The 14,077-nt window shown below is 41.3% G+C and overlaps 1 protein-coding gene across 1 annotated transcript in view; it reads right to left on the bottom strand.

The window, feature by feature from the left end:
• asap3 (ArfGAP with SH3 domain, ankyrin repeat and PH domain 3) overlaps window positions 1-14,077 on the bottom strand; it is a 43,898-nt gene that overhangs the window by 21,205 nt on the left and 8,616 nt on the right. Inside the window, exons 3-8 of the mRNA XM_069195570.1 lie at window positions 10,345-10,490; window positions 7,280-7,354; window positions 6,030-6,079; window positions 5,390-5,519; window positions 4,754-4,839; window positions 3,918-3,993 (exon numbers count right to left, since the gene is read on the bottom strand). Coding sequence (XP_069051671.1) covers window positions 3,918-3,993; window positions 4,754-4,839; window positions 5,390-5,519; window positions 6,030-6,079; window positions 7,280-7,354; window positions 10,345-10,490 — 563 coding nt within the window. The remainder of the gene's footprint in view (window positions 1-3,917; window positions 3,994-4,753; window positions 4,840-5,389; window positions 5,520-6,029; window positions 6,080-7,279; window positions 7,355-10,344; window positions 10,491-14,077) is intronic.

Below are 14,077 nucleotides of genomic sequence, written 5' to 3'. Positions count from 1 at the left end.
GTATAGAACCTACAGTACAGAGCACATCACACAATGTATAGAACATATAGCACAACATACAGAACATATGAGACAATGTATAGAATGCACAGCACAGAGCACATCATACAATGTATAGAACATTTAGTATAATGTATACTCACAGTACAACATACAGAATATTTATCACAATGTGATGAATCTTGAATCTTGAATGTATAGAACATATACAGTAGCACAATGTCTACCCATAGCACAGAGCACATCTCACAATGTATAGAACCATACAACGGAGACCCCAACAAGAGCATACCACACAGCAGAAAGCACAGAGGAATCTGCACCCAGAATGCAACACATAGATGGGGAAAGGTACAAAAGCACAGAGCTATAAAATTCAGTAGGCATAGACAGGGATTTAATCCTCTATGTACACAGATAATCTGTAATAATACAACCATAAAGGCTACACTGAAATACATTTCAGAAACACGTTTCAATGAGGCACCATCTTGAGTTCTTCCTTAGAATAATTTTCATTCAAAACTAGAACATCTTTCCTTTTATCTTTATTACCTATCATATATAAGAATGGACCAGGATATTATATTCCTTGCATTTTTACTTTCTATCTTTTCTCTTTTATGAAGTTACTGAACATTTTTGTACATTTAGCTGTCTCTACTGAATTGTTAGATTGTTTTGTCTATTTTACAATTATTTTGTCTCTCATATGTTCCAGTCCTTTATTTGAGCAGTCAACACCTCATGTGTATGAGTCCCTTAATACTTAATACATTATGGTACTGCTGTCGGGTTGTGATTGATGGACTTGGATCACATGATCTGGGCTTTATAAAGTTTATAAAGGTAACAAGAGAACAAGAGAACAAGAGAACAAGAGAACAAGAGAACAAGAGAACAAGAGAACAGCACAAGACAAGACGGCCAGAGGGCATCAAGTGTGCGCAGCAGGGGTGACTTGTCTAACCAAGCAAAAGGCACAAAGTGGGGTACAGCCTGGACAGGATGCCAGTCCATCACAGGTCAGACACACAGAGACACTACACACTACACACTCACATCAGAGCCAAATTTACAGCATGTCTTACATGTCCTACCAGCATGTCTTTCGACTGTGGGGGGAAACCAGAGCTAATGTGCAGTCTGTCACATAATCATTGTCAGGCTTTTACGGTTACAGTGGCCTGACATCATTCTCATAACTCTAAGACGACTGTCTCCAAAGGGACTTGCAAGTTAAAGAATCTCTCTACGTTGCCGTGACTTTGCATAATGTAAATTAAGATTTACCATGTCTTGCCAATCAGAAACAATTTCACAATGCTACACTGCCCTACACTGCAAGGCATACCACAGTAAACACATACTTTTTGGTAATGCATTCCTCGCATGCAAGAAACCCTCGTTTTACTGTATGATAATCTAGAAAGGATCATTTCCAATGTCTTCACACGGAAAATTCAAACCCCTATTAATGCTTCTAAATTCTTTCAGACAGCGAAGATAAATTGAAAAAAAAACGTACTGTATTATGTCTTCCTTTTTAAATCCAGACATTACCATGGTTCGTGTTATGCTAAAAACAGTCACAAAACCTGTCTGTTGAGTGTTCCTCTTTCCTTTCATTTGATAACTATGCAGACAGATTTCAAGAATCTTAATAACTAATTGTCATCATCTTAAAGCCATCAGATACTGTAGGTGTTGCTCATTCTAAACCCAGTGAACCACGCAATTCACAAACATGATCCATCAAGGCGCATCGAAGCAAATTCCCAGTTAATACACTTTTTAAAGAGCTTTCCCAACAGCACAGTTATCTCAACTTTCCAAAGGAGGAACACATCTTGGCAGCTGTACATCAATTCTACCCATGCCCTAAATCATCATGTCCCCGATTTCCACATTCTTCCCTGCAAAGTTATTGCAAACCTCTCCCCACTGTAGGAATCCTGTCTGCAGACGGGTAGGTGCTCTCTAATCTTCTAGTTTGTTCAGAGCCGTTTGTGGTCAACAAGACCTATCAGTACATGCTGACAAGCCAACAAGGCCAGAAGTGAGCCCAAACATTCAGAAGACACCCTCTGAAAAGTGTTCTCTTCACCACAAGGAATGCATCTACAGACCTCTGTCTCCCAGAATCATGACTTCGGCATGGAGCCTCACTGAGGTTCCCAGTTAACACCGGTTTCTGGTTTTCTAGCACTTCAAGATGAGACATTCAGATACGATGAGACCAACATCGAGTCGAAATGTTGAAAAATGCAAATACAAAAATGGATGAATGCAAAGAGAAAAAGGAAAACAAATGTATTGGATCACAAAAAAATGCTGTTTGATTTGCAGTTTAGGCAACTATAATTCCTTTCAACTTGTCATGCTAAGAATAATGAGGTTCAGAGCTGTAGTGTGAGGTTTTTGCTCTCCTACAGATTACAAACTCTAGTCCACTCTTATGTAGGTCAGATCAGCTTAGAAGTTTGGTTTCCCCTAGTCTAAGCTATAAACTGAAACATTTTCAAATTTGAGACGTGGGTAGGTGTTTCTAAAGAAATCTAAAGAAAACTTTTTTAAAAAAGATTTGGTAGATCTCTAATGGGCCCCAAACATTTCTACACTCATTAAGTTTCCCCTGTAAATTATATGAAATCTTCAATTTTCAAATTTAACTTGTGATACAGCCTCTTTAATCCATTCAAAAAGTGTCAAGTGTGTCAAAAAAGTATTTTTATATTGAATTGCTACTTTAACCTTTGATAAATCACCAAGGATACGTGTTCTGAGAGTAAGTGGAATTGAGATATTTAGGTTCCTGAGAGCTTTCCCCACTGTGGAGTCCAGTTTGGCAACTGAGAAGAGTTCTCCCACCCCGCCAAACACAAGGATTTTGAGGAGTCTTCTTGTTTCTTCTTTTAAAACAAACATTAAAGTGTCAACGATCCTGATGATGACAAGTCTGAACAAGTAGTATCATGTCCTCGACACAGCAATATTAGCAGACGATGCCAGTCTGACTCCACTTTTTAATGGTACTGCCTTATTAATAACACAATCACTTGTTTGCTCTTGCCTGCAGAGCCAATATTACAGCCACAAACAACAGACAGAAACAGAGACAGAGATTAAAAAGTTTAAACAAACACAGGTTAGGCACCACAAATTAAATTAGACTGGGCTTATGCAACACCAGACATTTGTAGTCTCTTTGTGCTTTCAGTGAAATAAAACTGATAAGCAAAGTTGGAGTGCCGAGTTGCATCACACTGATGCAGAGGAACAAGTAAAAGTTGATTCCACATTGGAAACTTGAAAAGAAAAAAGCACATTTCTGTGGTCGAGCCTCTTTAGCTTAACAGCCAAAACATTGCATCTTTCTGCTTCTCGGCAGGGAATTAACCTTTGCTTGTTCCTATATTACAATCTGCAGTGATTCGTCAGGCCTTGAGATTTAGGTCTCAGGCACAGAGTGAAGACTAAACTTTCTGATACATTAATAGAGTGTGTCTGATGATGCCAGCTCAAGTTGGGAAAAAAACTGGCACCTCCCAGCGTTTCTGTGTGTATTCCTGAGCATACAAAACAAAAGGCTGAATTGCTTCAGACTGCAATTTAAATTTGGGAGTGTACAAGGGCACAATTCAAGGACTCACTGGCTGCTGACATCCTGTGGAATGTACAAAATGTCTGGTTCTGCATTTTACTAGGAGAACTGCCTCCCTGCTCCCATTTTATATTGTCTGCATCTGAGTATGGCAGGAGTTGGATATATTGAAAAAGGCTGCAATAAATGTTTAATAAAGTGAGAAGAGAAAGTGAGATTTCTGGTGACCCCAACACAAAGTTTCTTAATGAGGCCTAAGAGAAACACAGCATGGGACAGAGGTGCATGCTGGGAAATGTACAAATTGCCTTACCGTGTGAACAGAGGCCGCCAGCTTCTCTACGAAAGGATTGAGGTGCTCAGCAGCTTTCAGGCCATCCTGGAAAAAACTGAACACAGAATACTGCACTGAGCCACTAACTGCTTTCGCTGTAATAACCCGAAACAAACAGAGATACAACAATATTAGCACACAGGCATCCACCACGGGTTACTGGAACAAGTCAAACTGTTTAATCCTGAGCTGTTATTTTTTTTTAGTTGCATCTGTGAGGGTAATGCCATTGCAATTTCACAGAAAACTGACAGACATACTGTATATATGTCATTTGTTTGCCCTGCCTCTCCAATCAGTTCAGTTACTGGAACTGCCACTTTCTAGAATATGCAGTCAGCAAAGCTAGAGGAGCTGACAAATGGGTCCAGTCTAACGATGGGGTTTATTATAATTAGTGAAGAAACTACAAAAACCAGCCAGAAATCTTGTTCATTTATACTCATATACTTTAATATTCATATAAATAAAAAAATATTTTAAATGAATATAGATTTCTTTTTGCATTTTATGTGTGTTAGATATACATATTTTTATATTTACAGATGCGTTTACCTCTTTAATTTTTGCAGCTCAGTCACTGACTGCCACCTTATTCTTTTTAGAAAATATGCTGGCCACCATGTTTTTGGTTTCGCTTGGTTTGAGGAATCTGAGCCCACAAGAAAGAGTATAGCCCAGTCACAAGACGGCCTCTGTCTTGGCATCCTTGTCAGAGCGGCTGGGATGAGGGAGAATGGGAAACTTCCCTGAGGCAGAGGACACCGAAATGACAATGGAGGGGGGGAAGGATTACCCTCAGCACCGACACTCACTTCAGCTGCGCCTGGAAGTATTTGATGAGACTCTGGAGCAGATCAGGACCCTGCCTGACCTTCAGCTCCTGTGTCTTCAGGAGATACTGGAAGACAGCGAGGAAAAATACATATCAGTGAGACATACAAATCAGATGTGGAATCTCTGGCAAGAGTGGTCTACACCCAAGTGTTTCTAGGACGTCACTGCCCTTTACGCACCATGGAAAATGCTTTTCTCCAGGTTCCATTAGCAGCACCAAGTCTGTAGACTAATAAGGGGGCCAATTAGCTTCAGAAGCACCTCGTGCACTCATTTACATTGTGCACAACTCACTAATGCCTTTGCTTTAAAACTGGAGACCTGTGCTTGTTTTAAATGCAAAGCAGAGCAGATTTCTAGAATACTCATCGGGTCAAAAACTCAAGACTGGCAGTGGTTGGACATTCCACAGGTTTCATATAGTTTCCTGACTAGGCCCACTAACCGCAGAAGGACCTCCACCACAAGGGAATCAATCACGCTAAGTCCTGTAGATGTTAAAACAATAAGCTGTGCAAAAGGGGGAAAAAGGCACAACGATGGCCCAGTTTCAGGGGTTTGGTTTTCAGTTTGGTTCTTTAAGGTTGGCCCAGACATGTCCCCCCCCCCATCACCTCACACATCTGCAGCTGAAAAACACGCCTCTCCTTCTCCATGTCCTCAGCAATCTCGGCCGGAGACACCTCAGTCTTTATAACGCCCAGCTGCTTGGCCTTCTCTCTCCTCTCCTTCTCCAGCTTCGCACTGCGGGGAGAGACGGAAAGCTCAAGCAGCTTGCAAAGCCCGCAGGGACAAAGAAAGCAAGCTGCACTCAGATTCACCTCCGGTCTGCAGGGAAACTGCTGATGTGCTGACGTTAATCTGTACCTCACAAGCCACATGTTATAAAAAACCAAAAGCAGAATCTGGGGTTGTGCCTCTATATGGCCTGCAATTTAAGAAAAACAAAGGTGGAAAGTCCGAGCTGTGTTTTACATTTAAAAAACCAAAACGTGTTTGCACGTGAGCATTGAGCATTGCAGACACAGGTCAATGACAGTGACCTGTGACATGACAGTCTTAAAATAATGATAGGAATCAGGGTGTCTGTTACTGAAAAAGACAAATTTGAATTCAAAAAGCCATCTGAATTCAACTACTCAGTTCCAGCTGGGGTTATCTAATTCCATCCCAAGGCCAAATTCAACTTGTAGGTAGCTGATCAAGGAAACCCTGCAAGAGCCTCACTGGGAAAGCAAGCCCAAGAGTACTCACACTTTCAGGTCATAGTCTTTCCAGCTCTTCTCCATCTGTTTCTTCAGTTCCTGGAAATAAGAGACCGTTTTAGCTCAGCACATGACCAGGCTGGGGCTCTTCTCTGGCAAGAGCTTTGGGGCTATGAATTCAGTCTAAACACATTGATTCTTCAATGAACCTAAGGCACGTGACTGTGGAGCAGGTTCAACTCCAGGCAGAATAGCCTAGCCAGTGAAGTCACTGGTTCTTTGGCTGTAGCTCAAATATGAAGAGTGATGCACAAAAGAGACCTTCTCACCTTAGAAACAATGTCCAAACCTATATGCCCATTTGAGTATCCGGTTATACTATATAATACACTATACATATTTAAGTATACTTGTCCAAGTGTGTACGCATACATACATTACACCTGCTGGAAGCCTGTGGCCTCCGTCCAGGTCTGGACCAACATGGATCTAGTTTTGGAAGTTGATTGTTAAATCAGTTAACCAACATGCCCCTTTAAAAGCAAACTTCGCTATTTGTTAATCCTGTGTCACTTGGTAAGATTAGAACACTCCTATAAATAATGAAAAGGAAGTCCCCATGAAAGAGTGCACATTTCCAACAAAAAAAGACATGTTCATCAATTAATTACATTGTATCACACCTTGACCCAATCAGCTGGGGTATGCGAAAAGACAAATTCCTAATGCAAAAAATTGTATAGGGTTAATAAAGTGATCTCGCTCTCGCTCTCTCAACTTGCTTTAGAAGTTCAGTAGTACAATAAAGCCATAGCAGCCTGGGCAGCCTGAATATGAAGAGAGTACACGTGCAGCAAAACTCTACAGGCACACTGCAGCCAATACAAACACCAGCACTTGAATCATGCAGCCAGACCATCACGGAGTGGGTGAACATTCATGCCACAGACACTATTTCTTGAGAAACCCGAGAAACCTGTTTTAAGGGGATGCCAACTCCACACAACTGTGGTAGGCCTACTGCACTATCCATTCCTGTTACATTAAAAGCTCATATCCAGTTCATAAGAGAGTACAGGGAAACATGCCCAGTGACACTTATTGGGAGTTCCCAAAATTTCACGTAACTAGTCATTTAAGGAAACAGTTGTACCTATTGCAGTCATTTTGTCTGCTGAACCATTAATTACAGTACTGTTCCTAATTATACATTAAAAAGGAATTAAAATAAACCAGTTTGGCCGTGTTTCGCAAACAGAAGGAAAACCACCCAGAATCCTACTGCCAGCTGAGACTCACCTGTCTGGCGTCTCTCAGCTCTCCCTTCAGGATGTTCTCTAGAGGGAAGGAGACGATGTTGCTCAGATTCTGAATCTGGAGGAGAAGAGAACACTGTTCAGCCCACGTGCGTTTTAACAGAGAGGAGACACAACAAGAAAAAAAAAAGAGGGCTTTGACTCACTGAAACCCACCCTGAATTTTCTCTGCAAATCACAAATGAAAACTAATTCCATTTCTCATGACCCAGTTAGCAAAATATTCGAATTGCTGCTGCTGTAGTAAGTAAAAGTAACTGTTAGTAAGGTAATGTGCCAGCTAAATGTATAAATAATGTAGTAATGTAAGAGTTACACTGGGTCCACTTAGTCCTACATAAACTAGGAGCTCTGGCGCAGTATGTCAATCTGGCTACAATTTTGAGACTTTACTTTTTTTAAAATACTGTATGAAAATAAAACTCAAAACCAAACAGCAGGCTAACAAACCCACTACAAGTGCCCTCGCACAGATCCATTAATGGAAGAGATTGTCTTTCTACTGTATGTTACTGGGGGCTAGAAGGTTTCCTTTTGTTTCAGGCAATCTCCTGGTTGAGAGGCTCAGTTAGAAAAGTTCTAGAAACCTCTCCAGAGATATCTCTGAAATAACAAAATACAGTGCATGCTATAGACAAGTCCTCCTTTTCAAACCCAAGTGCATTTCAAAATCTGTTGCAAAACCACATTTCAATTCCAAATTTCATTTATCGTTATGACAAAGGGTCTATTAAGCAAACGTACAACTTGGCAAACATCTGCCTCTTGTTAAGAACACATGCATATATTATAATGTCAATTTATCAAACCAGTTCAACGTTTTGTCTGCATGTACTGTATACTGGCTCTGTGCAGGGACTAAGGTGGGCCCCATATGTTATTGCAAAATAAGCTGAGACTGCAGAAAAGCAAGATACACATTGGACCAAAGTAAACTGTTCTGAAATTACACCAGTTTTTACACCAAGAATTCCTTCAGCTTTCCAAAGAGGAACCCTTACCTTTAGATTTATTTTTAAGCACGGACCATCCACGAGGGATTCTACTACAATGAGGTAAGTTTAATTTTAATTATCTTAAACATTAAACTTGATCTTAATTTCAATTACAATCCTACTGTACTTCTTGTACAATTGCTCAGTACTGCTGGAGCTGTATGTATCTGTAAGACAGATGTCTTTCTAACAGGACTTAAGGTAAAATAAAACTTATGAAAACTTACACTAAAAAAAGTTAGTCAGAGTTGCTCTATTTTGAAGTTTGTCTTGTATTTATATTTTCCCTCAGAATACTGTAGAGAATTAGTTCTCGTTAAATATCTTATTGAAAACATTCAGACACTTTTTTTCTTAAGAATGTCCAATAATCTTTTTCCATCTGTGAAATCTGTACCACAATGATTACATGTTGTAACCTGCAAATGAAAAATACTCAGAAAATGAAGAGAAAATGAAGGTAAAACGGAGCATCATAAGTCTATTAACATGCTGCTTCACTATTAGGGTTACACACAGGGAATCTTTGGTTTTAAGATTCCAACCATTTAATATAGAAAATACATAGCTAATCAATTGAAAGTTGACACTTAAAGGGGAGTCAAGGAGGCCAGAATGAAATCTTTCGCTTCAAAAGTGGATTGCAGTCGCTTGGTGTTTTTCTTAAAGATGAATGTCAAAGAGCTGCGAACGTACTTTAGTTCTTAACAACAGGACAGGTATCTCAGCTCCCCGCTCTTTCACAAATCTCTCCACACTCAGGACCTCGACATACAGGCAAGGGACTGAAAAAGCTGCATTGAAGGCATTTCGGATTTGCAAAAACTAAACGGATGATTGAACAAGAGGCCTAAGTGTTGATAGGTCTGTTAGTGTTAGGTGATGTCAGGTATCATGCATATCCCCTGTGTTGTCCCTCATGAACCCCAGAAATCTCTGGGTCACAGGGCTGTGGAAAAGGCCAGTAAAGAGTTAATATGTAAAGGGTGGGCCGGGGGGGGGGGGCAGCTTTCATTACCCATGGAGGTCTGGGATAGATTAGTGCTGCTATGGAGATGAGCAGTAGGAGTTTTTTTTTTTACAGAGGGCTGTGGTCTGGAGGCCTCACAAGCAGATGCTGCCCTGCCCCTCTCCCCTCGGAGTGGAGAGTGTGGGTCTGCTGGCCCTCAGGAGAGATAAGCCAGCCCTGCTCACAGCTGGAGAAGAATGTCAGCTTTTCATTCATGAAAAACCAAACCCACAACAGTGATCATTTAGAACCGTGTGGAGCTTGTAAGGCTAAAATAATGTTGGAGCTCTGAGACAGGTTGCACAATGATACCCATTGTGTTTTAATTAACAATGTACAGAATGACTAATACCAGGCTCCCAAAAGTTTGCTTCCTTTTGTGTTTAACTTTTGATTATCTTTGGTTTTTCCCTGAAGTCAGACAACTGACTGAAGGATGATGCAAAGCTGTACATGCATTTCTCTTCACTCGTTTCCTCCCTCGTCTAGAATTTGCGACTTTTGCACGGCCCTTCCTAAATGCATAATCTGGCAGCGTGCACAGGGCATTTTCCCAGCTTTCTGCAAATCCGCCAGCAGCCCCTTTATTTCCCCACAGCAACTCGGAGAGCTTAAAGGAGTAAATCCAGCACAAGGCAACGCTGGTGTGGAAAGCACGTCCTCGTCGCGTTTCTGAAAATCAAATTGGGTTTATCGGACTTCAAAAGGGTAAGAAGTGAAAATCTTCTGACACTGTCATCGGATTTCCAACACTTCCTAAATGGCTTCCATTAATAAATGCCAGGCCTCCAATCTGCATTCAGAGAATCCTAATAAACTCAGCCAAGGAAAAGAGGATCAGGATAATGGAACACTTGCATGGCCTGTGCAGTACTGAAGTCTATCCTTACAAACGTTTAGTGTGTCATAGTAAAAACACCGTCTGTTCAAACTCAGTGAACAGCTGATAAATATTGAATGAATATCATCTTTTGCAAAGCTGGTGTGGACACTGACACGAACAAGAGCCTAGGCTACCAGCCTGACGGGCATGACGCCTCTCACCAGATTCTTGAGCAGTGCCGTGACCTCCCGGGTGAACACAGCCAGGTTGAGGAAGCCGGTGGACACTTCGTTGTTGTCCTGGGACAGGTGGTTATTGCCCAAGTTCTCCAGCACCTCAATGTACTGCTCCTTGCTCTCGACGTGAGCTGTCAGGGGAACAGAAGAGCAGAGGAGCACCTGAGCATTCATTCTCTGAATCAACAACAAGTCACAGGCTGAGGTTTGTGATGTGGATCCACATCCTGGCCGTACCTGAAGTTGGTTGAAGTCACGGAATGTTTTAAAAAAACAGAACACTGCATTGCAAGGCCCCAGAGGAACGTAACTGTTTTCCATTTTCAACTTGAGACGCATCTCTGACTAGTGAGAAAACTGGAACATTCACGTTTTTAATAAACACTGAAAACAATTCATACTTGAGGTGCCTTAGAAGCCTATCTACCTTCTTCCAATGATGTACCATTTTGCTGAATAAAGATGGACTGTAGGCTTTTGAGTGAATATTTGTAATCAAAACATGACTGCTCAAACTGAACACTTCCACAGATGAATGAAGTCAGCAAAAACTGCAGAGAAAAATCTGAAACTAAAAAAGCTGATTGTTTAAGTATTCCATCCATCATGCTTTTCTTTCTGAGGCAATAATCCCTTCATCTGTTTGTCTTTAGCCTCTTTCTCACAGGCCTGATTCCAGACCGCACAATGGCCGGAACCAAGACTACCAGCATAACTCATATAGACTGGAAAGCACAAAGACACAACAAAATGTTTCTATGCTTCACTGCAATAATGGTCACTGCCCCCCCTCAATCCATCCCAGGCCATAAAGGTAACCAACCCAGTCGCTGTGGTAAGAAACGACGACAAAGCCACTCTTTGATACCATCAAATTAAGAGGCACTTTGGGGGAAAAGAAACATCTCTAAAGGAAAATTCAGTTTTCCGTCCAAAACACAAGATCCCGTGGACAAGCTGAGCCTGAGAACTGCTCGTGAAAGGCAGAAATACAAATCAAGAGAAAGCAAGACGGGAGAGTGACTAGAGGAGGAAGAGCAGGATTGCAGGAGACAGGAGAGTGAGGAGAGGAGGAGGAGGAAGAGGAGGGTTGCAGAAACAGGAGAGTGGGGAGGAGGAAGACGAGGGTTGCGGGAGGTGGGAGAGTGAGGAGAGGAGGAGGAAAAGGAGGATTGCAAGAGACCAGCAAGAGCTGAAGTGAGAGAAGAGTGGAGTGCAGGGAAGAGGCCCACCATGGGACAGAGCTCTCCCTCCAGTGTGCGTGTTCATGAGGGGGGCAAAGGACTGAGCTCACCGGAGCAGCCTGCACTCAGACACACGACTGTGTTTAAGAAGAGGAAGCTGGAGGAGGACGTCCTCTTCCATTTGAACACAAACCTCCAGGGTCAATCATGCCTATGTGACGTTTACAAGATGCCAAACCTGGATTACTAAAACAAACACAACAGGGTACCAATGAAGGCAGCCCTACAGAAAAGGTTGGCTCCCCCATGTTTGCACAAGTTTTGCAATTGAGAAAAAGCACTAAGTAGATGCAGAACTGCATTTTTTAATAAATTCATAATGGATAACTTCAAGTCTAATCTGTGATTCAGACAGGCCGATACGGGCTTTTAAGTAATTAAATTGATTCAGTGAAACCTATTGTCTCGTGGTTACAATGACTGTGACATTCCAATATCCCCCCTCACTGTAATGAGTTCAAATGTTAGCCTCTAAATTTTAACTGCTGAGCAAGGAAAGGGTTCAAGATTTTCTGTTCGGCATCATTCACCAAGATAATCTTGCTTTATACAGCCCTGTTTATAAAAATCTAAGTAAACCTGTCACGAACAGGTAGTCCCTTTCAAAAAGGTAATTTTATACACTGATGTACCAAGATCAGCACATTTTCTGATCTACCAACTCTTTTTTAAAAAGACTTACGGAAACAGTCTCGCCAAGACCTGCAAAGTCACATGCGACCAGAGTTACTTTTTTTACTGCTCTCATAAGTGAGTTGGGCTATTTTTTCCATTTTCCTCTTTGAAAATTAATGCATTTTGGAAATCAGCAAAATGTTGCACAACCTGGCTCGCTAGTTACAGCTGAAACTCTGGGAATCTAGCTTTACAAACCACACTCTTGGAATAACAGCCTGTAATCAATGCTCTGAGGGAAAAAAACAATACAGTTTACTGCATCAAACCGGATTTTTAATCCTACTTCATAGAACTGACCAATATCAGAGAGATCAAATGTAATTCCAAATGGTGATTTTTACCTCCTGAGAAAATACAGGGATAACACAACCTTCAAAACATAAGAACAAAAGAAACAAGATGAAATAACATGATCCATCCGCATTGCTTAATTATTAGATGGTTTGTGATTCAATGAGACATTTCCTAAATTTTTCAACTTGCTTTAATAATATGGCTGAGCTGATTATTACAGCCAATGAAGACTCTTTGTGCAAAGCAGTGCCCTATATTTTCTCTCCTTTATGCACATCTTCTTAATTTCCCATTTGTGTCCTCATTTCATTTGCTTTGGAGATACGAGTGTCACCACTAACAGTACAAGACCATTTGGCAGGCAAACATCTGGCAGATTCCATTTCGTGTGGAGAAGTGCAGAATATGTATACACGTAGCAAAAACAAATTATGAATGAGAAACACCAAGCTTGAAGAAGCCATTTGTAAAATAAAAAGACTTTTTAAACACTTTTTAACTAGTAAACATCTTTCAATGAGTGTAACAGATTACCACACCACAATATTGAAGCATAAATGTCTGGGATCTTTCAAAGCCACATAAAATCACTCCGTTTAGCCTCTAGCCTGAGTGGAGTCTTCATGCAATTTGTTATGTAGTCCTCATGAGGACTAAGACCTAAGGTGAACAAGTGAACACCAGATAAAGAGAAGCTCTCCACTGAACCACACTCTTTTCTTCACACCAGCGTACTTCACACAAGCCAGTTTGTTGGCATTAAATGCCCAGTCATTCTTCAGCTCTAAGGGGGGGGTAGTGGGTGGTCTGTCTTTGCTGGAGAATGACCTTTAACTTGTGCAGCAACTGTTATTTTAGAAGGTGCACCTGAGTAAACCTGACCTGGAACAGGCACACAAACAAATCCCTTAGCCTTCAGTCAGCTCAGACCAAGCACAAACAAGCCTTAGATAAACAGTAATTATCTCTTATTATGTAAGAAATATCAGACTACTGAATGAGCTGTCTGGGTACATTACACACTAATAATTGATTATTCTGTTTCAATGAAAAGTATAAACATTGGTTTATGTGTATTGAAACGCAGTTATGAAGGCAAGTGCATTTGCCTCAAAGCCATAAAAAAAATGCAGAAAATACCAGTAAAAGTGCTAATGAAGACTGACTGTGTATCGAGGGGATTTGTAACTACAAAGTCTTGTGCATGTGCTTTTATGTGCACTGGATGTTTCTCCCGGTGCAGTCTCTCAGTCCCAGACCAAACGAACATGCCTTAAAGAGACGCACACTCAGTACAGAGCACAAGCCACAGCACAGAGTGGCTCAGTAAGTAAGGGGCTGTTGCTTCCAGTGCAGGTTCAAGTCTAAGGACATGAAGCCGTGAGCTCAAGCATAGCAGACCAGGCCTCTCACTGCTCTAGGCAAAACTAGGGACTTCTACAGCTTCCCTAAATTCCTGCTGGTCTGTGGTGAAGTCCATGAAAGATCGTAGCAAACATGGA

The sequence above is a fragment of the Lepisosteus oculatus genome, chromosome 11 (genome assembly GCF_040954835.1).
Source record: "Lepisosteus oculatus isolate fLepOcu1 chromosome 11, fLepOcu1.hap2, whole genome shotgun sequence".
In the NCBI taxonomy this organism is placed as follows: domain Eukaryota; kingdom Metazoa; phylum Chordata; class Actinopteri; order Semionotiformes; family Lepisosteidae; genus Lepisosteus; species Lepisosteus oculatus.
The sequence above is the reverse complement of the archived record's forward strand: the minus strand, read 5'-3'. Positions and strand labels throughout refer to the sequence as shown.